We start from the raw sequence: 23,798 nt of genomic DNA on the forward strand, positions 1-23,798 counted from the left end.
TGAGTCCTCTCTTTCATTATATTCCTCTTTATAACTTGAAAGACTGACTACAAATATATTTCCAATGTAATCTTTAGTGACATATACTAGCAATGTATATGACTCTCTGATTATTATATTGCGCCAAGGTTCAAATTATGAGGTTAAGTAAGTGACATCTTGGATTTTCCATAAAATATGTATGGCCTTGTTCAAAGAGAGCCCTGTTATGGTAATTCTACAAAGAAACAATGAAGTACACTCATGCCTATAGCAACCTTGTTCACAGCGGCCAAAAAGTGGAGGCAACCCAGGTGTCCATGGATGAATGAGTGAATAAACAAAAACGTGACACAAAGGAATAGTCTTCAGCCTTGAAAAGAAATTCCGACACCCGCTACAAAATGGATAAAACTTAAGGACATCATGCTAAGTAAAATAAGCCAGTCACAAAAGGACAAAGGCTGTATGATTCCACTTATGTGAGGTGCCTAGAGGAGGCAAATTCATAGACACAGAAAGTAGAATGGTGCTTGCAAGGCACTGGTAGAAGAGAGAAACGGGGAGTTAGTGTTTAATGGGTATAGAGTTTAATTTGGGGAAGATGAAAAAAGTTCTGGTGATGGATGGGGGTGATGACTGCACAGTAATGTGAATTTACTTAATGCTACTGAACCGTACACTTAAAAATGGTTAAAATAATACAGTTTGTTATATATATATATATATATATATATATATATATATATATATATCCACAATAAAAAAAAGTCTAGATTTCTATAAACCCCAGAGCATGGTTCTGTCTACCAAGGCCAGGGTTGTGTGGAGATCCTGGATGAAGCCATAGCCACCATGTCTGACCAGGAAGCAAAACCTTCAACTAAGGACTTGGGGGGATAAAAAGGAAGGAGAATACATTAAACTGAAAGTCATTGGACAGGATAGCAGTGAGATTCACTTCAAAGTGAAAATGACAATGCATCTCAAGAAACTCAAAGAATCATACTGTTAACGACAGGGGGTTTGATGAATTTGCTCAGGTTCCTCTTTGAAGGTGAGAGAATTGCGGATAATCACACTCCAAAAGAACTGGAGATGGAGGAAGAAAATGTGATTGAAGTTTATCAGGAACAAATGGGGTCATTCCAGGATTTAGATATTCTTTTTATTTTTTTCTTTGCCCTCAATCCATTTTTATTTTTAAAAATAATTCATTAGTAATGTGATGTTCAAAACGGAATTGAAAACTGACACCCCATCTCTTTAAAACATTAATTTTGAATTCTAGTGCCCATTATTCATTATCTCTTGTTTTCATTGTGCTGATTTTTGGTGATCAAACCTCAGCCCCTTTCATATTGCCCTCTCCTTTTTAAAAATTACATGTGTGCACAGAGATGCCACCTTTTCCAGGACTGTGCATTTTCAGGCTTGTGATAAATAAGATTGACCAATGTGAGTGTTCGTAATGACTTTCCAGAATTCTGAAGTTCTAATGTGTGATTGCTTCACCCCTGGACTATGACCTGCAGTGGGAGATGGAAGTTTTTCAGAGAACTGAGCTGTGGAAAAATGACCTTTCCTTAAGTGGAAGTTCCTTTTAAAATGTGAGGGTCTGGGGGCACCTGGGTGGCTCAGTTGGTTGAGTGTCTGACTTTTGATTTCAGCTCACGTCATGATCTCATGGTCATGGGATCGAGCCCTGCTTTACAAAATGGATGAAACTTAAGGACATCATGCTAAGTAAAATAAGCCAGTCACACAAGGACAAAGGCTGTATGATTCCACTTATGTGAGGTGCCTAGAGGAGGCAAATTCATAGACACAGAAAGTAGAATGATGCTTGCAAGGCGCATTTAGCACAGAGCCTGCCTGGGATTCTCTCTCCTCTCTCTGTCCCTCCTTGGCTCATGTGCAAATGGACACACGCACACACTCTCTCTCTCAAAATAAATACATAAACAAAAAAAAATTCAGGATCTTGACCAAAAGAAGAGAAATATCAGCCTGGAGTTGAGATGACAGAGATGGTGGGAGTAATGACTAACTCCAAAGGTGGCTTCACTGAAGACAAAGCATTTTAAGATAAAAGTCTTGTTAGAAGATCCCAGAAAAGTTATAATTTTCATTAGCAGTTAAAAAATTTATTCATGCAGAAGTGTATTCAACAGAAAAAAATCTATACATAAGTTACAGGTTTTTACTAAACAAAGAAATGAATTATAGATTTTTTTTCAAAAAGCCAATTATTATATTATAAATTCAAGAGCAAATTGAAAGAAGTATCCTCCGTTAATTAGAAAGTGGTGTATTTGTAGTAGAAATGATAGAACAGAGACATCTTGGCAATTTAATATTTATTTAATATACAAGGAACTACTAATGTACCATAGAATTTAGTAATATGTACATGCGATTTTTTAAAAAAAGGTATTCTACTTTAAATCAATTTGAATAGCTATTAATCTGTCATTCAACATAAAATTAATAGTACTTCATAATATAAAACTGACATGTTTTCCTGGTATTACGTTTATTACATTGTTTTATACATTTGGGATTTTCAGGTCTCAGAGGTACCTGAAGAGGTAATTCTACCTGCCAGGTGTACGATGAGTTAGGTCTTCTTACCTTTAAAAAAAAGCAGCAAGAATCAAAATATTAGTAAATAATTTTGGACGGTGTATTTTTTTCTTGGAATAAAGGTTCAGAATGTGGAATACAATAAATGCTCTTGGCTTTTGAAAAAATTAATGTATAATAAAATAATGGAAAACCATTTTTTTAAATTTTTTTTTTAACGTTTATTTATTTTTGAGACAGAGAGAGACAGAGCATGAACGGGGGAGGGGCAGAGAGAGAGGGAGACACAGAACTGGAAGCAGGCTCCAGGCTCTGAGCTGTCACTCCAGAGCCCGACGCGGGGCTCGAACTCACGGTCCGTGAGATCGTGACCTGAGCTGAAGTCGGACGCTCAACCGACTGAGCCACCCAGGCGCCCCCCATTTTTTTTTTAAAGAAAAGAAGAGAGAAGAGAGGGTGGGAAGGAATGAGGGGAGGGAAAGAGCACAGGAAAGGGGATAGAAGGCCAGTGGGAAAGGAAGGTGAAAAAGGAAATATATCCAGCCAAGAAGCTTCTCCTTTTCTGGAAAGTAAAGTGTCCTCTCCTCAGTTCCCAAAGGCCCCCATCTTGGGACTGGCTACATGCCACCTTGTGTCATTGTTATGTGTATGTTTTGTAAACTCCCACTCCATCCCCTGCTGGATAGAGAGCTCATTTGGGAAAGAATCTTGTCAAATTCATCATTTTCTCCTCCACAGTACCTGGGTTTGTGCCTTCACTTAGTAGATGCCAAAAAGATATTGATTGTTTGACTATTATAACTTGAAAAAAAGTTCTCCAAAACTTAAAGGGACAGTCAGCAAATCCTGTAATATCAAGCTTAATTATACACTGACCTGCTAACAATGTCCCTTATGAATGATAATTTAGAATTAAAATTTAATTATTCTTTAAGATTGATCATATTACCCAAAGAGAATGTTACATGCAGTTTTAATTGTGCCACTAATTTAGAAGATATTAAGCTACAACATACTTAACCATTCTCTTGTTTTTAACCATTAAGATTGTTTTTAAATTTTTACTATTTTAAATAATTTTGCAAATACAGATTTGGAGGATGGGCAGGGGACTTTTTATTGTTATTTTTTTAAGTATGTATGTATGTATGTATGTATTTAGAGAGAACAAGCAGGAGAGGGGCAGAGAGAAAGGGAGAGAGAGAATCCCAAGCAGTCTCTGTGCTGCTAGCCCGACTCAGGCTTGAACTCACAAAACCAGGAGATGGTGGAGCCGAAATCAAGAGTCAGCTGTTCAACCAACTGAGCCACCCAGGTGCCCCTCAAATAGCTTTTCCAAAAGCTATTTTCAAAAAGGCAACAACAGTTTGTGTTCCTGCTAATAACATATAAGAATTCCCATTTCATCACACTCCTATCACGATTTTGTATTTTTTTAAAAATTTACACATTTGATAGGCATATGATGCTATCGTGTCTTCATTTTTATGTCTTTGATTACTGATGAGGTTGAACATATTTTCCAAGTATTTTAAAACTAGTTTTGTTGTTTTTCTCTTTTATGAATCATCTATTCCTATCAACAAGGCATGTTTAACCTGGCACTCTGCTTACCAATTTTAAAAGTGTTTCTTAAAATGCTGCACAGCTTTCGCCAGCATGTAGCTAATGAAGTTAGAACTGTCATCACTGTCTTCAGGAGGGATCTTGAGTGTGAAATTGGGAGAAGGCAGAATGCTCAAGTCTATCATTGTTTCATCTTGTTTGGGAAAATTCCCTTCATGAACATCTGGAACCACCTAAGAAGAAGGATTATACAGTAAAAGATTACTAAACCCCAATGCACATTCAGGATTAACTTAATACCACATTAGTCAGGATAGGCTAGGTTATGCTGAGGTAACAGAGTAGCCCCAACATCCCAGTGGCTTCATACAACAAACATTTACTTCTTGCTCATGTTACATGTCCATTTCAGGGGCTCTGTATAGCCTCCAACATTCAGGACCCTGGTTGACACTGGCAGGTCATCTCATGGCTGTAGCATGAGGAATGCATGGCTTTCTTTGTGCCCCTGGCAGACACGGAGAGTGTATAAGCCCTGCACTATCTCAGTCTAGAAATAACCCTTGTCAGTTTTCTTCATATTTCACTGGCCGGGACTTGCCACATGGCACCATTTAACAGCAGGAGGAGCTAGAAAATATGAGTGAGCAGACAGAATATTTGGTGAGCGCTACCATCAGAGTCACAACTATTTATGTGATGCACCAAGTTTTATACTGTATTTTCCTAGGAAATTTACAATTTATGGTTGTTATGTGATTTTGGTGAGAACCAGTCATCTGAAAGTCATGGCGGTTACTCTCAATGAATTCTCAAGTGCACATACTTTGATTTTAATAATTTAAATGAAACTGTACTGACATGCAAGTTGATGTAACCTTAAGAGAACTATTTTTAAAACGTTTTCAAATAACCTCCTTATCAAAAAAAAAAAAACTAAAGCAAAATCTTAAGCCAAATAAAACTGATAATTTCTTAATTCTAGTATGTAAAGAAATAGCTAACATGATTTCTCCCAGCTCTTTTCCTTTTGGTGAATATAACCCACATAAAAACTGCACAAAGCATTTTTGTCTAGTTTAATAAATAATTATAAAGCTAACACCATGTAATTACAACCTAAAGGGCATAACTGTTTTTACTTGCCAGAAAGTTTACATACTTGTATATGCCTCTTCAGTGCTTGCTGTGTTATGGCTTTGCACTTTCTGTTACGTGATGAAATAAGAGTTGTTTTGATAAAAATAACTTTTACCGGTAGTTCGGCAAAGTGGTTAAGTCCAGAAATTCTGGAGAAATGCTGCTTGGGTTTAACTCCCTGTTCTACCACTTGCTACCAGTGTGACCTCAGACAAGTTGCTTAACTTCTCTGTGCCTCATCTGAAAAATGTGAAAAACAATACCTTATAGGATCACTGACAGTATTAAACAGTCTGGTGTATGGAAAAAGTCCTTAGAACATTGCCTGACACATAGTAAGTGCTCGTTAGTGACAATGACTATTAGAAGAATTATCACTGAAAACCATAATTTTATTTTATATGGAGATTTTTATATAGAACTGCTTTTGTTATCAATATAAAGAATTTTAGGTAAACCTATTAGTGTTACCCAGAGACACTAGAATGGAAACAAACTGCAGCATAGAATGGAAAATACTGACAATTATGAAAGCAATTAACTCTTGGCTGTAACTTTCTAAAGACTGAAAGCACTACTCAACTTTGTCTTCAGATTTTATTCTTCAAGACAAGACCTTTTCCTCATTAGCTGAAAGTGTGTGTTTGTAAGAATGATCAAGTATACTGAATTATTTTACTCCTCTAGAGTATAAACTAGCTGATGAAGGAAATAAGTCAGAGAATCAGCCGGGTTGGGAGAGTGACTTTCAGAACTGTTTGACTGCGGTCAACAGTTACAAATACATTTTTACATCATGGCTCAAAAATACGCACTATATATATATATATATATATATATATATATATATATATATATGCGTGCATACACTCATATTTACACACACACATACACACACATGTAATGGAAATGAAAGTTCCATGATATATGCATATGATTTGTTAAGTACACTGCACTCTTTCTCCTTAGTCTGCCCTATTCTGTTTTGTTTTGTTTGTTTAATGTACTGGATGTGACTCTCTAAACCTATGTCTCAAACTTTCAGTTTGAAAGAGACAGATATATTAGGACACAGAATGTCACATATGTCAGATTCTCTGGAAACAGAGCCTGAGACTCTGACAAAAGCAATTTATTAAGGGTGCCTTCAGGTGAAACTTTTTGGGGGATTAGGCAAGCAACATAGGCAAGAGGGAGAAGCTAATCTAGGATGTGGCTTCAGGTGACCTCTGGCCCCAGCCTGATGCAGCAGGGAGCTCTTAAATGGCCCCAAGGGCAACCCTTTGGAGAAGGGTTGGGGAGAGGGTGAACAGTTAGCAGCAGCACCAGCCAAAGTTGGTAAGAGGATCCGTGGCAATCTGAGTAATGCACTGACATTACACACTGCACAAAATATTGCTTCTTCAGTTGCTCTGCCCAGTGATTTTTGTATCTAGGTCTTTTTAGGAATCCACCGATACTAACCTCTTTGGGAGTCACTAGCCTTGTTTGTTAACCTTGTGTGGGTTGTGGGAGTGAGGGTAGGAGGAGTTGGTCAGAAGAGAAATTCAGTCACTGTTTTATGTTATGCAACAGGAGCTATTGACTGAATGTGGGAAACATGGCATAAAGTGCAACTTCAGATGGCACTACGTTTTGATGTAAACATAACTCTCAAGGTAAGTCAGCAGCTTTTTGTTTCAAAAACTATTGAGAGCTAAATTTACAAAGCCCTTGCTTTGAGTAAGGAACCTATACTAACTGCTTTACAAACATCAGTTTTGAGTTAGCTGTTATTATTTCCATTTTTTCAAGTGGAAAAACAGACCTAGAAAGGGTATGGAACTTTCCCAAACTTACTCAGCTGCTGAGTATCAGGGTCAGCATTTGAACTCGTTGCTTTACCTGTAAGTCTTGTCGCTCAAAAACTGCACTGATCAGGTTTCTTCAAGGTTACTTGCATAAGTTAATTATATTCCTATAGCTTTAAGCAGAATTGGCCATGTCTGGATTAGAAGATATTTTGCATTTTAAATTGGTTTTCTTTATAGAATTTCTTATTTCTTTTTGTTTGTTTGTTTGTTAACTTGTTTTATTTTTTTAGTTTTTAAAATTTACATCCAAATTAGTTAGCATATAGTGCAACAATGATTTCAGGAGTAGATGCCTTAGTGCCCCTTACCCATTTACCCCATCCCCCCTCACACAACCCCTCCAGTAACCCTCAGTTTGTTCTCCGTATTTATGAGTCTCTTCCGTTTTGTCCCCCTCCCTGTTTTTATATTTTTGTTTCCCTTCCCTTATGTTAATCTGTTTTGTCTCTTAAAGTCCTCATATGAATGAAGTCATATACTTTTTGTCTTTCTCTGACTAATTTCACTTAGCATAATACCCTCCAGTTCCATCCACGTAGTTGCAAATGGCAAGATTTCATTCTTTTTGATTGCTGAGTAATACTCCACTGTGTGTGTGTGTGTGTGTGTGTGTGTGTGTGTGTGTGTGTGTGTATATATATATATATATATACCACATCTTCTTTATTCATTCATCCATCGATGGACATTCTCTTTGCATCCTTTGGCTATTGTTGATAGTGCTGCTATAAACATTAGGATGCATGTGTCCCTTCGAAACAGCACACCTGTATCCCGTGGATAAATGCCTAGTAGTGCAATTGCTGGGTCGTAGGGTAGTTCTATTTTTAGTTTTTTGAGGAACCTCCATACTGTTTTCCAGAGTGGCCACACCAGCTTGCATTCCCAAGGAATTTCTTATTTCTAAGGACCATGCACTACATTGTAGCAGGTCAGCCTGAATACAATCATGATGGAAATATGAATCTCCTCCTACAGCTTGTTTTCAAATGCAGATGTACTTAATAAGTGAATTAACAGAAAAAATATCAATGTATGCACATGTAATCTCCATATCTGTTCTTGGGTCTCTCCATTACCTTTATGGAGTTGAAGGTGCTCTCAGTTCCTGGGGTCTGGTTTGCCAGTTCAGTCACCCAGCCAAATTGCTCTCTCATCTTCTCCATCAGATATGTGGTGTCCTCCAGGTGATGCTGGGTCATTTGGAGAATCTGGGCATATTGCTCATGGGACACGTTGACCAATCTGAGGGCCTCATCTACTTTTGTGTGCAGTTCAGGTACATCAGGACAGTCTAGCAAAGAAGAACGTAACATGGTAAAGGAAAATGCCCATGAAATTTGGAGTTGGGTGATGTGGGTTTAAATCCCAGCCCTTAAGCTTTCTATTTCCAGGCTTTTGATCTTGAGTGAGTTTTCAATTAGGTAAAATGGTTATGAATGAAATAACACTGTAAAGTGCTTGATCACAAGACAGTCACATATTGGTGATTTAGCAAATGTTCCTTTTCCTTTTCCTCCTTTTTGTAATGTCTCTGAAGATCATTTGGACGACTCACTGATATTCTGATTGGGACACATGGGAGACTGGGCCTCCCTGCCACCTTGAAGTTGAGTGTGGCCATCTTCAAAGTGATGTGTCTCACTTCTGGAGGAAGCCTAAAGAACAGTTAAGGATTTATCATGTTCCCCTTCCCCTGATGGCAGAACTAGTTCTCTTCCATATAGTGGAGGTATCAGGCCTTCCACTCAAACTGTAATTGACACAGCACAGAGTGAGAAATAAACCTTTGTGCTTAGGAGCCACTGAGATTCTGCAGCTCTGTGCTATATTGCACAACAGCCCATCTGAACTGAAACAGGATTATAGGAATTAACATAGCTGTGCTGATGAGCCACTTGTTTGATATTGTGTAAAGATTATCTGCAGACTATGGACGAGTCTGTGTTAGGGCATTTGGGACCGTAAGAGGTTGTTGTTATGGAAAAAGACCAAAGACTTTCTACACTGTGTCTTTTCCTGTTTACTAAAAAGCCATGCCTTCAGGAAAATAGGGGTAGGAGAGAATTCACCAACCAGAGCTGGGTGACTACCTCATCTGAGGTCTTATACATCAATTTGTAGGTTTCTTTTTGATACTTAAAATATAACGGGAGATTCCCTGGCATCTCATACTTTTTCAGAAATCATTTTGAGATCTTTAGGAGAAGGAGACCCTTGTACTTATAAGGAAACCAACTTGTAACAGCATACTTTTGAAAAGCGATTCATGAAAACATTTTGAAAACAAAGGGAGTTACAGTTAAGATATAGTATACATTTGAAAGGAGATTCAGATATTCTTTTAAAATGTCTTCCTGTGCAACTTCAGAGTTGTTAACTTTTAGAATAGTAATATAAATATACAGATTTTAATTATGGGGGAAGAAGGTGGTGATTTTCCTCATGATTTAGGCAAGCAGAATTCTACAAGGGACACTCATTTGCTCTTTAAGAGATCACCAGGAAAAAAGATTCTCATGGAACAAAGGTGAAACTTCATGCAAAATACAATCACACAGGAAAGGAAAAAGTAAAACTATATTCACAGATGACATGATCTTGTATGTAGAAAGTCCTAGGAATAATACACACAGAAAACTATAAAAACTAATAAACAGTTCAGCAAGGTTGCAGAATACAAGATCAATATATAAAAATCAGTTGTATTCTATATACTATGAACAAACCAAAACTGAAATTAAGAAAACAACTGCATTCACAATAGCATCAAAAAGAACAAATTGCTTATGAAAAAAAATTTTTTTAAATTTTTTAATGTTTATTTTTGAGAGAGGAAGACAGAGAGAGACAGAGCATAAGCAGGGGAGGGCAGAAAGGGAGACACAGAATCTGAAGTAGGCTCCAGGCTGAGCTGGCAGCTCAGAGCCTGATGTGGGGCTCAAACTCATGAACGGTGAGATCATGACCTGAGCCCAAGTCGGACACGTAACCCACTGAGCCACCCAGGCACCCCCCCCCCACCCTTTTTAAGAGACACACACACAGAGGATGAGCGGGGGAGGCCAGAGAGAGAGAGAATGCTTATGAAAAAAATTTTAAGTGGAGGACTTGTAACTGAAAACTAAAAAACATCTTTGAAAGAAATTAGAGAAGATTTAAATAAATGGAAAGACACGCTGATGGATTGGAAGACTTAATATTGTTAGAACGGCAATACTCCACAAATTGATCTACAGATTGCCGAATTTCCTTTCTGCAGAAATTGGCAAGCTGATCCCAAAATTTATATAAGAAAGGCAAAGGGCCCAGGATAACCAAAAGAATCTTGAAAACGAAGAACAAAGTTGGACCATCACACTTCCTAATTTCAAAACTTCCTACACAGTACAACTGTCAAGACAGTGTGGTATTGGCTTCGGACAGACATGTGGATCAATGGAATAGAATTGAGAGTCCAGAAATAAACCCAACATTTGCTGTCAATGGATTTTCAACAAAGATGCCAAGATAATTCTATGGGGAAAAGAACAGTCTTTTCAAGAAGTAGAACTGAGATAACTGGATATCCAACTGTGAAAGAAAGAAGTTAGACTCCTCCCTCACACCATATACAAAAAATGAACTCAAAATGTATCAGAGGGGCACCTGGGTGGCTCAGTTGGTTGAGCATCTGACTTCAGCTCAGGTCATGATCTCAGTTTGTGAGTTTGAGTCCCGCATGGGGCACTGTGCTGACAGCTCAGAGCCTGGAGCCTGCTTCGGATTCTGTGTCTCCCTCTCTCTCTGCCCCTTCCCTGCTCATGCTCTGTCTCTCTCTGACTCTCAAAAATGAATAAACGTTAAAAAAAAAAGTATCAGAGACCTAAACATATGAACTAAATATATAAGTCTGTTAGGTGAAACTTAAGTATAAATCTATGGGATCTTGGATTAGGCAATGGTTTCTTAGATATGGCATCAAAATACAAAAATAGAAAAAAAGAAATAGACAAATTAGACTTTATCAAAATGGAATATTATCATATTTCAAAGGGCACCATTCCAAAAGTAAAAAGGCAGCACAAGGGAGAAAATATTTGTGAATAATATATCTGATATGGGTTTAGTATCTAGAATATATTAAGAACTCTTACAACTCAACAATAAAAAAAAATAATAACATGGGGCAACTGGGTGGCTCTGTTGGTTAAGTGGCCAACTCTTGATTTCGGTTCAGCTCATGATCTCACAGTTTGCGTCCAGCTCTGCACTGACAGCATGGAGCCTGCTTGGGATTCTGTCTCTCCCTTTCTCTCTGCCCTTCCCCCAATCATGTTCTCTCTCTCTCTCTCTCTCTCTCTCTCTCTCTCTCTCTGTCTCTCTTCCTCTCTTTTCCTCTTTCTCTCTCTCTCAAATAAATAAACATTAAAAAAATAATAAAATTAAAATATGGGCAAAGGATTTGAATAGGCATTTCTCCAAAGGAGATACACAAATGTTCATATGGTAGATAGGTTTCCAACTGCAAGAGAGGAAGGACAAGCTTTAATTTACAAGCATGTTTCAAGTCTGCACTTTGGTCACATTTGCCAATGTCTCATTCACTAAGAACAGACCCATGGCCAAGCCCAGATTCATGGACTGGAAAAGCAGACTATCTCTTGATGGCAGAAACCACAAAATACTGTGGCCATTTTGTTTTTAATCTACAATACATACGTTCCCTTCTGCCTAGGAGAGGTCTCAATTTATGCCTATTGTTCTTAAGTAATTATTAATATTGCCTATGTCACATTCAAAGGAGATCTAATTTAATTGATATATGGTCATTTAACAAAGTGGGCAGGACACAGAAGTTCTTTGGCATAATTCCCATGTGCCTACCAACTATATTAAGAAATAAAATATTACCTAAATACGTGAAACTCCCATTGTGCCCCTTCCACATTAAAACCTCTCTGTTCTCGGGGCGCCTGGGTGGCTCAGTCGGTTGAGCGTCCGACTTCAGCTCAGGTCATGATCTCGCGGTTCGTAAGTTCGAGCCCCGCGTCGGGCTGTGTGCTGACAGCTCAGAGCCTGGAGCCTGTTTCGGATTCTGTGTCTCCCTCTCTCTCTGACCCTCCCCTGTTCATGCTCTGTCTCTCTCTGTCTCAAAAATAAATAAATGTTAAAAAAAAAAAAATTAAAAAAAAAAAAAAAACCTCTCTGTTCTCTCAAAAGGAAACTACTATTTTGAATTGTTATATCCAGTACCAGTAATTGATATGGAAAAAGAGGAAAATAGTCACTTACAGCAAATCTGTTTACAATCAAGGCCAGGGGCACCAGGGTGGCTCAGTTGGTTAAGCAGCCAACTCTTGATTTTGGCTGGGGTCAGGATCTCACTGTTTGTGAGTTCAAGCCCCGTGTAGGACTCTGCACTGGTAGCACGGAACTCGTTTGGGATTCTCTCTCTCCCTCTCTCTCTGCCCCTAACCCGCTCATGCTCTCTCTCTTTCTCAAAAATAAATAAATATTAAAAAAGGATCATCTATTGTAAAAATAAAAAATTAAAATCAGGACAAAAATGTATGGTAAATAGTGGAAAAACAAAAAGATTTACGATCTCTTGGAAAATATTTATCAAATATAAGATTTATTTATTATAAGATTTATAAGATCTTATATCTATAATTATAGCTATGTACATAGTCTTAGAACAAGGAAAGAATCAAATATTGATTAAAGAGGCAAAATTATTGTTTGACAAAATGTAGAAGGGTTGTTTGTAATAGAAAAACATGGAAGCAACTTAAATACACTTAAGGAGAATGGGTAAATTGTGATATGCCTACAGAGACCAACACATCAGTGAATTAATGAATCAGAACATGTATTCATATGGCTAACTGTCCCAAACTATACTGTATAACCAAGCTGCAAAAGAATACATAAGCAATATATTTACACTGTTAAGAAAAAGTATCCAAAATTTGGAAACAAGACAGAAGAATGGCTGCATGTTGGGGCACCTGGATGGCTCAGTCGGTTGAGCGTCTGACTCTTGATTTCAGCTCAGGTCATAAAGCCTGCTTAAGATTCTCTCTCTCTCTCTCTCTCTCTCTCTCTCTCTCTCTCATATTCTCTCCCTCTGTCCCTCTCCCTGGCTCATGTTTGCGTCCTCTTTCAAATTAAAAAGAAAAAAAAAATGGCTGCATACCTTTTTAATGTCATGTAAAACATTGCCTAAGAGGCCTGCCTACCTACAGATTCTTTGATTCTCTAAAGAAATGATCTTTTGTTGGATTTACTACTTAGTGTTGCTCAGGGCCAGAGAACATCCTAGATTGAAAAGTTGCAAATGTTTTTTGTCCAGTAGAGATATAAATTATTTTGGTTTGATAGAAAACATAACTGCAAAACTTATAGTTTTATTGCCCTTTAGGGCATAGTTTTATGCCCTTTAGGGCATAGTTTAGGGCAAAATTATATCTAATTTTGCAATCTGACTTCAACATTCTATCTTTGACTGTAAATACTTCAGTCTGTCCTGTACTCCTTTGTAACAGCTTTAATACTTTGCTGATTCCCTCATTAATGGGATAAATTAATCTTGACATGTGCTCATTTTATATTTGTACGAGTCATAGTTTTAAAGTTAAAAATGATACTTTGACAATATAAATTAAAAACATGCAATGCATTGCCAAATATGCTGTGTATTATATATATATATATATATATATATATATATATATATATATATATATATGTGATAACAGTATAAAGAAGAGAAAAGAAATAATAAACACTAAATTCAAAATAGTTTCCTTTTGTGGCGCCTGGGTGGCGCAGTCGGTTAAGCGTCCGGCTTCAGCCAGGTCACGATCTCGCGGTCCGTGAGTTTGAGCCCCGCGTCGGGCTCTGGGCTGATGGCTCAGAGCCTGGAGCCTGCTTCCGATTCTGTGTCTCCCTCTCTCTCTGCCCCTCCCCCGTTCATGCTCTGTCTCTCTCTGTCCCAAAAATAAATAAAACGTTGGAAAAAAAAATTAAAAAAAAAATAGTTTCCTTTTGAGGAGATAAAGAGGATCACAGAGGGAAGATCACAGAGGGAGTTTCATCTATTTTGGTGATGTTTTATTTCTTAATCCAGGATGTAGGCACTTGGGTTTTTGTTCTTTTACTCTTTGTACATTTATAACAAAATGCATTTTATAATAAAAGTTTTAAGTTACATGGGAGCACATTAGAACATTCTTTCCTTGATGTTTTACCTATGCAGCAGTCAATTAACATGGCATGTATTCAGGGTACCTGTCTGGCTCAGTTGGTAGAACACGCAACTCTTAATCTCAGAGTCTTGAGTTCAAGCTCCACACTGGGTGTGGAGTCTACTTAAAATTAAAAACAAAATTTTTTAAACACATTGCATGTATTCTATATGACCTGATTTGTACCATATCTGATGCATTGTCTGATGTATATTGATATCTGAGACATTTGTATTATATAATCTGATTTCTTCCATATTTTTTCCAGTTTTATTGAGCAGTAACTGACAGATATAAGTATAAGGTGTAAAGTATGATGGTCTGATTTACATATGTTGTGAAATACTTATTGTAATAGGTTGAGTTAACATCCATCATATCATATGGATACAACAAAAAGAAAACAAAATTTCTCCTTGTGATGAGAACTGTTAGGATCTCCTCTCTTACCAACTTTCCTATACATCACACAGCAGTGTTAGCTGTAGTCATCATGTTGAAGGTTACATGCTTAGCACCTATTTATGTCATAACTGGAAGCTTGTATCTATTGGCCACCTTCCTCCAATCCCCCCTCCCATCTTCTGTATTATTTTATGATAGAGATTATTCATAAAAGTTCTTAACTGGTTGAAAGGAAGTTAATGATACATAGATGGGATGTTTGCGTGAGACTATTTTTGTAGCCAGTCAGTGTATTTGTGTAAATTTTTCCGTTATAAAAAAACTTCTGTTTCTGTATGCAACCTTATAACTGTGACTTAAAAAGCAAAGACTTGAATAATGAAAATCATTAGTATGTCAGCCATTTTATTTAATCTGCAAAACACCCGTATAAAATAGATATATTATTGCCATTCTCCAAATGATGAAACAGAGGTGCAGAGTCACTCAATTCACAATTCAGGAGAAATAACAGAAAGGTCCAGTTTCTATTCAACCTTGCTTTTTAGAATTTCCTTCCTTTAGTGAGGTGAAATGCAGAAACACAGTAATTGAAATCTCATGGCTTTTGTAAGAAAATGTGTTGGGGCCCTAGCAGGTGGGAGGAGTGACTTTAGCTAAGGGAAGGGTGGGAGGAAGGGGGCTGCCAGGCAAGAGAAGGATTTCTCACCTGGGGAAGGAACCGAAGGTCACTCTTTGCTAGGTCTGGGAGGGGAAAGACTGTATGAGGAGCCACTTTACATATTTAAATTCTAATTAGTGATTTACCCACCAGCTGGAAAGAGTTAATGCCACTTAAAAATAAAACTCAGTTGGGGCACCTGGGTGGCTCAGTCTGTTAAGCACCTGACCCTTGATCTCAGCTCAGGTCATGATCTCTCTCCATGAGATGGAACCCATATGGGGCTCTTCCTGCTGACAGCATGGAGCATGCCTGGGATTCTCTCTCTGTGCTCCTCCCCTGCTTGAGCTCTCTCTAAATAAATAAATAAATAAACTTAAGAAAAAAATGTAAAAACAAAAACTCACGTGGCTAACAATTTGCTTACACAATGGGAAGATTGCTTCCGTGGTGGGATTTTATTTCCTTGTGGTAAAAAGGAAAGAGTGCCTTAATTTGCTCCTACTTCTCTTTTGCACACATTAGTGTTTCTCTGTCTTTAACCACAAAAAGTTTCACAGGAACAGGAGGGAATTTTAAATAAGGAAAAAAGCGAGTTGACCTACTTTTGAATAATAAAAGCTTATAAAACTAGGCTGAGCACCCCTAGATGGAAATAAACATGCATAAAAAGTGCTTGAAGGAAAATAAATGAATCCATGATGCTTGCAAAAGTATGATTTTGACCTCTGACCAGAATACTACTGAAACCTTGAGAAAATAATGATTATTTACCTTCCCACAGGTAATCCTGACATTTTTGGCATCTTGCATGAAACTGGAAACATTCTGACAAATTCTGGCCAAGTTCTGCACACGGTCCCCTGTTCTGCACAGGCAACATCTCTGAAGTCAGGCTTCCATGGTTAGAGTCTGCAGGTAACATAGTGTTTACACATTAATGTCATTAGAGTCTGCATTTTAAAGGCATGGACTAGATGTCATTTCTTTGTCTTACCAGTTCTTTCAAAATCTTTCCATATTCAGTCATAGGAAGGTCCATTGTTGCAACCATTTGCTAGGACAATTTGACATCTATTAAAAATCGCACATATTCTTTAACCCAACAATCACATTACTATTATTATTATTCATTATTATTTGTACACTCCTCCTTCAGAAAGGTTAATGCATATGGTTTTATTTTCTGGAGGGAATTATGAGGAATCTTTGGGAAGACATACTTGATGGGATGTGAGAGGGCAGCTTTCATTTGTTTTGTTCTTTTATATATTTGAATTATTTTTTAATTTTTAAAAAAATGTTGATTTATTTTTTAGAGAAAGAGAGAGTGTAAGCGGGGGAAGGGCAGAGAGAGAAAGGGAGAGACAGAATCCTAAGCAGGCTTTGCGCTGTCAGCACAGAGCCTGATGTGGAGCTCCATTTCACGAACCTGTGAGATCACGACCTGAGCCAAAATCAAGAGTCAGACACTTAACCGACTGAGCCACCCAGACACCCCTATATTTGAATTATTTTAAATTTAGTGTGTCTTACTTTTATTATTTTTATTTCTGATGTCGATGGATTAACTAAATAGGGAGTTGTAAGCTGCTTTTCTCTTTGGATTTCTTTCTATTTAAAAATTTTTCTAGGGGCTCCTAGGTGACTTGGTCAGTTAAGTGTCCAACTTTGACTCAGGTCATGATCTCACGGTTTGTGAATTCGAGCCCTGCGTCAGACTCTGTCAACAGCTCAGAGCCTGGAGCCTACTTCGGATTCTGTGTCTCCTTGCTCTCTGCCCCTCCCCAACTCACACTCTGTCTGTCCATCTGTCTGTATGTCTTTCTCTGTCTCAGAAATAAATAAATATTACACATTTTTTAAAATTTTCTAATAATTATTTTAATCTTTTAAAGCCAAAATTGGGAAATACATTGGAGTTTCAAAGGCACTGGGAATATCTATTTCTAAAACTGGGTGGTAGGCATTTACTTTATTACTATTCCTTTTGCATTTCATATATATGATGTTATAAACAATGGATCAAGAATTTAGGAAAACATCTAAAGCAGATCAACTTTTGAGAAACGCTTTTTTTTTTTTCTGGAAGAACTAATAATCCATATGAAAATGATGATGTGAAAAAGAAGTCAATCCAACAGAAAATTGACAGTTCTCAACTGAGTGTTTCACATTAGGAAACATTTATTACTAATTTACAACCCAATGATTTTCTCCTATATTGAATCATCAACATTTTAAAACAAAACATTTCATTTTGAGATAAATTGTGAAATCTGTTGCTTAAAAACCTCTGAGGCATTGGTTACATCATGTGGTGTATAAGGCAACCATCTCCTTTTGTTGAATAGGAAGTCATTTCTTCTCAGCTGCCTTCCTGAACAGTCCCCTGTAGTCACTGAGGAGTTCTACTGTAGAGCTTGTCTCTGCTTCATGTACTGTTTGCTTTTTTACCTTCTCTGTTAGACCCTGAGCCCGTTGAGGGAAGGGATTTGGTCTTATCATTTGAATCATGTCATTCTTCCATACCTTTTTCTGTCATTTCAGTTACAATGGTCTTGTAGTTGTCCACTGATCTGTTTTCCTTTCTCTGGACTGAGCTCCTAAAAGTCAGGGAGCTGTGTCATAATCATGGTCTTATTCCCAGCATCTAGTTGAACACCTGGTGTGTAGATCGGGGATGGCAAATTCCAGGTCCATGTGATACCAGTCCCTCATTCTGTGCCATGGCATGACAGTAACCCATCACTGAGCTCTAGACCCTTCTAGGCAGCTACTTCCAGTGCTGTCACTCATACCAACCATCTCCTCTCCCCACTTGCCTGTCTCCCCACCCCAGTCAGAGGGAAAATTAAAGGCAGCAACACTCTCCAATGTGGGATTAGAGCTCATATCTCCCAGCAACCAGCATTGCATCAGGCTACTGCACCACACAGTTTCATTCAACGCCATCTATCCTTGCCAGGGATTCATAAGGCAAGTGAGGACAACTGCAAGAGCTATTTTATTCGCTTTCAGTAGGAACTTAGGTCTAGAAAGATTGAGGTAGGAAAGAAATTCTCCCATATGGAGACAAAAATGAAATCACACTCAAAGAAAAAAATACTAATAACCAAAATATTTCAGAATTTTTATTGCTGCCTCTTTCCTTTTAATGGTGTTCATTATTCAATTTTAGCTACTTTTCTAATTTTAGCACTTAGGACAATCATGACAAATAAAACCCATCCATGAAGGTTGCCAGATACACAGTGCTCACTCAGGCAATGTTGGCCATCGTAATTGACAAGAGGCTTGTATTCATTTCCTGTTGCTGTTGTAACAGAATACCACAAATGTAGTGGCTTGAAATAATACAAATGTTCTGGTTCTGTGGGTCAGAAGTTTGAAATGGGTCTCACTGGCCTAAAATCAAGGTGTTGGCAGGGGATTTTTTTTTTTTCTGGAGGCTCTAGGGGAGAATCTATTTCCTTGCCTTTCCAATTTCTAGAGGCCAACTATAGTCCTTACTTCATGGCCCTCTTCCTCTACCTGCAAAGGCAGCAAAGTAGGGGCCTTCTCATATTACCATCTCTATGGGTTTTGTTCTGCCTCCCTCTTCCGCTTTTTAAAAAATGTTTATTAGTTTTTTTGAGAGAGAAAAAAAACTTGCATGTGAGCAGGGAGGGGCAGACAGAGGGGGAGAGAGACCATCCCAAACAGGCTCTATGCTCAGCGTAGAGCCTGACGTGGGGCTGGCTCTCATGAACCATGAGTTCATGACCTGAGCTGAAATTAAGAGACGCTTAGCCGACTGAGCCACCCAGGTGCCCCTCTTTCCCACTTTGACGAACCCTTATAGCCACATGGATAATTCAGGATAATCTCCCCATTTTAAGATCAGCTGACAAGCACCTCAATTCCATCTACAACCTTACTTTCCCCTTGCCATGTAACACAACAGGTCCTGCAGATTAGGGTGTAGATATCTTTGGGCAGCTATTATTCTGTCTACACAGGGACAAAGCTCAAAATGTCTTCTCATTAGGCAGACTGTGCAGGCACATTAGGTTTATTCCTCACCTACCACCTGTCCAGAAAAGTGGTGGAAATCGCTTGCAAATACCCTATGGCCCCTCCCTGACTATTTTTGATAGATAGTCTGCATGTGCTTATCCGAGAAGAGAATGTCTCTTCTGTTGAGCTAGCTCTGTGCTGTCAGGTAGGGTAGGGATAGCAGAGAAAGAAGAGTTGAAAGGTGTATCACAGGCCCTTTTGTTTTTGTTTTTCATACTTGCATTTACGTTACGTTTGCATTACAGGAGGCTCTGGATATGCCGGTTATCACCAAGGTGGGGGTTGTGCAGAGGGCCACCTGAGCAGGGTGTGTGTGAATGGAGTGGAAGCTGGGGCAGAACTGGTGGAAACCTACATTCTTACTTGGTGGGGTGGGAGGGGGTTGTAGTGATTGGAAAGTTATTTAGATTTCAGTGCAGATGAATCACTATATACTCCTCTGCACATGTATAAGGATGTGCATCCACATATAAGGATGCACACAATGTGAAAGATGGGGAAGGGGCACTATTTTGTTCTAATGAACACAAACAATGATATCTATTTAAAAGTTCAGGCAAAAATTACTTAATATCACTCTAGCATTGATATATTTAGTCTACTGCCTTGATGCCTTTCCTGAATATTGGTGAATTTGGGACCTCAGAATAGAATACCAGAGAAAACACCTGACTTACAAGAAAAGTCCTCCAGACCCTGAAATAGAACCCAGCAATGATTCCAGTAATGATGGCTGTTCTCTACTCATGGAACAATGGGACAGGAAGGATGTCATGTATTGTTTTTTGGCTTTGGTTTCTGGTACTGTGAGGTAGCTCTATACTCTTCTGTATAGAGACCAGTGATGCCATGTCATGGCAATTTTGAGAATTTGATTCAGATGTTGCCAGCTACAGCTGATATAACTGGAAAATAGCTAGAAGGAGCCCATTTCTTTCTACATACAAAAAGCTCTGCGTGATTAACATATACAACTTGAAGAGTCTGGAGAGAAGTATAAACCCATGAAACTGGCACCACAATCTATGCCATAAACCTATCCATCACTTCCAAAAATGTCCTCCTGCCCTCTTATTTATTTATTATTGTCATTATTATTATTAACGATGCTTAACGTAAGATCTACCCTCTTAGCCAATTTTCAAGTATACAGTGCAATGTGTTTAACAATAGGCACTATTCTGCACAGTTGGACTTGTATGTTTAGGACTCACTTATCTTATGTAATGGAAGTTTTTTGCTCTCTGACCAACATCTCCCCATGTCCCCCTCCACTCAGCTCCCAGGAACATCATTCTACTCTTTGCTTCCATGACTTTGACTGTTTTAGATTCCTCATCTAAGCAGTATCATGTACTATTTGTCCTTCTGTGTGTGGCTTGTTTCACTTAGCGTAATGTCCTCCAGTTTCATCCATGTTGTCACAAATGGCAGAAGGAGCCTCTAGAAGGAGCTCACTTTATTTTTCATGCCAGAGGGGAGCATTCTTTCATGTGGCTCTGTGGTCCATAAGACATAAATCTAAGGGAATGTAAACCCTACCTTGGCCCACCCAGCAGCTCTCATTTCTAAGATGCTGTGTCCCAGCCAGTCCACAGAAACCCAAGGAAGGCACCTCCTTCTGTCTGAAGACACACTGCAGCATTTTGTTCCCAACATGGTCTATCTTGGGGCATGTTTGGTATTGGTAGAAGGCAATTCTTATCCTTTACAGAAATTCTGATTATGTAGCTTTGGGTTTCTCTATAAGCATCTTCTATGGCTTTGTGCATAAATGTTATGATTTAAAGGATTACGGCAGTGATGCAGAGGAGGCTATGGAGGGCACTATGGAGGGCACTGGTTATATGTGACACTAGGCTTCTTCCCAAACTGTGAGTTGAGGAGTCTGGACTGATTTTAAAGAAGCCCCATGATGTTCAGGCAGAATAGAGCAGAGCATATATACACAAGTTTTGATAAAGGGGGCAACCATTTTGTTCAACTTTCTCACCCTGCTAGCATTTTCCTTATCAGCTTTGAAAACTTGCTTTAAAAAGACAGAACAGCCCCACAGGGCTATTGACAATGACGGAGGAGGGATGGTGTTTGGCAGACTTCGAAGCTTTCTCTAAGAGGCTCTGAAACGTCAATTATCCATAAATTGTCACTCTAAGAAACATTGTACAATGACTTAGAAATGTCTACCATTTCCAAAGATAAACAAAGCTTGACCTTAGTATTGACATCTAAGTAAAAAATCATCTTTTAATACTTGCCTTTGTCTTGCTTTGGTAAATCTGCTATTGCATTCAGCGTCTCGGTGACTGCCGTGCTGATACTGTGATAAACAGAGAGACTGAAATTACAAAACAGCTGGAAGAAGCTGGGAATGTCCCAACTTTGCACAGGATCCATTTTTTTCTCTGGTTCTTTGGATAAAACCGGAAGAAAGCTAGGCTGTGTGGAGTTTGTATCTGACATGAAATATGATTGAAAAGCCTTGTCAAATTCTTGCTGCATCTGTTTGAAGACGTTAAGACTCCTGTTAAAGAGAAATCTCACATCCACGGTCAGCTGGCTGAATACATTCTCTATTTGGGCCACTTGTGCGTCCTCCTCAATGAATTTTTCACTGACAGGGAGATCTTTTTGATTATCTTCATGGAAAGGAAACAAGTATTGATACATCTTCCTGAAAAACTGTTCGACCTGTGGGGTGAGGTGGAGGATAGAAATGGAATAAGAGATTAATTTTCTTTCTAGACCGTTTCTTTTTTAAAAATCAACTTTATTATTTTTTTAAAATGGAAGGACAATTGACATGGACAATTTCTTATTGTAAATTTTAAAGTCAACTTGCAGTGGTCATTCCAAATCAAAAATAATTCTGGGCAAGGTAGGAAAAGGTGACTCATTTTTTAAGATAATTTATTAACACTCTTATAACTTTGACTTTGTTTGTGGAAATAGGATCTGAAATTCTTCCTTGTTTATGTTTGCCTACTAAAGGCCAAGTTTTTAATATTGTTGGCAAGCCACAGCCTGATGTAGCGGCAGAGGCTGGCATGTCAAGGTTTAAAGGGTACTGTGTAGGTTGCCCCAAAACTGTGAAAAAAGCTCTTGCCTTTCATCTCTGTCTTAGGGTTTTTTGGTTTTGGGTTTTTTTTTGTTTTTGGGGTTTTTTTTTTTTTTTTTGGTTTGTTTCCTTTAGCGTAATGTTGTTAGTGACTTTATGGTCTTCTCTTTCTTGTCTCATAAATTAGTCCATGGAAAGGAAAAGATAAACACATTCATACTGAATTATAGATGTCTGATAGAGTTAAATAGGCTACTTAGGGATGGTTACATATTAGTAGTGATCAAAGCCCTCTTTGGCTAGAGTCAAAGAAATGAATCTCTAATTGTAGAATTTTACACTCAGTGGGAGAATATTTTCCAGAAGTCACACCATGCCCTACATCCATATGACTTCCAGGTTTGTGCTAGAACACAGTTGCCCTTATATGGTAGCACTGTGGCCATGTTGAAAGCTATGGAGCATACCAACTATCAGACATCACAGATGTAGCATCCCAATGCTGTTCAAAGAAATCCCCAGAAATTCTTATATTATTCTTGCCTTTCTCAAAAAGTAATCTGGGTGGGGGCCAGGGTGGGAGTTGGGACCCCTGGGTGGCTCAATCAGTTAAGTGTCCAATTCTTGATTTTGGCTCAGATCATGATCTCATAGCTTGTGAGATCAAGTCCCGTGTCAGGTTCCATGCTGACCACATGGAACCTCCTTGGGATTCTGTCTCTCTCTCTTTCTTTCTCTTTCTCTCTCAAAATGAATAAACTTGAAAAAAAAAAAAAGTAATCTGGGTGGATTGTCTGTCCCTCTCTCTGCCAGCTTGTATTTGCCTGAATCCATCCACAAAAACAAACTTCAAAGCCCCAAGAAATTTTCATAAAGTCACACAACTGGCACAGACAGGAATGGTTCCCAAATCTCTGACTTCTAGCCAGTGCTCATTCCACTGTTTTCCGGTATATTGGAGAGTGACAATGTCTATAAAAATAGAGCAGATGCAATTAACAGTGGAGGCAAATTAACTTGGCAAATGAATTGTCCTAGGGGTTGCTCCCTCTATAACTGGGTATGGCATTGCCAAGCCAAGAGCCTACTGTAAGTAGTGCAAGCTGTAATATAGAGAGGGAAATTTCATTGCATTTCATATTCAGCTCACGTCTCAAATGGGAAGAGAAATTTAGGCCAATAGAATAGGAGACTTTTATGGGGCAGAGCTTATCCTATTCAGGTCACCACCCTCTGTGATTCCCTCTGCCCAGACAGAT

General features: G+C 38.4%; 1 protein-coding gene and 1 pseudogene across 2 annotated transcripts in view; one reads left to right on the top strand and one right to left on the bottom strand.

The window, feature by feature from the left end:
• The first annotated feature begins 834 nt into the window (after window positions 1-834).
• On the top strand, window positions 835-2,574 carry LOC123587475 (annotated as a pseudogene).
• The window catches only part of CLUL1 (clusterin like 1), a 30,900-nt gene continuing 9,424 nt past the window's right edge, over window positions 2,323-23,798 (bottom strand). For both annotated transcript variants that reach the window (XM_045457890.1, XM_045457889.1), the window contains exons 5-9: window positions 21,740-22,172; window positions 16,197-16,334; window positions 8,204-8,418; window positions 4,180-4,364; window positions 2,323-2,613 (exon numbers count right to left, since the gene is read on the bottom strand). In XM_045457890.1, the coding sequence (XP_045313846.1) occupies window positions 4,185-4,364; window positions 8,204-8,418; window positions 16,197-16,334; window positions 21,740-22,172 (966 nt within the window). In that variant the 3' untranslated portion in view covers window positions 2,323-2,613; window positions 4,180-4,184. The remainder of the gene's footprint in view (window positions 2,614-4,179; window positions 4,365-8,203; window positions 8,419-16,196; window positions 16,335-21,739; window positions 22,173-23,798) is intronic.

Source organism: Leopardus geoffroyi, chromosome D3, assembly GCF_018350155.1.
Source record: "Leopardus geoffroyi isolate Oge1 chromosome D3, O.geoffroyi_Oge1_pat1.0, whole genome shotgun sequence".
Taxonomy (NCBI): domain Eukaryota; kingdom Metazoa; phylum Chordata; class Mammalia; order Carnivora; family Felidae; genus Leopardus; species Leopardus geoffroyi.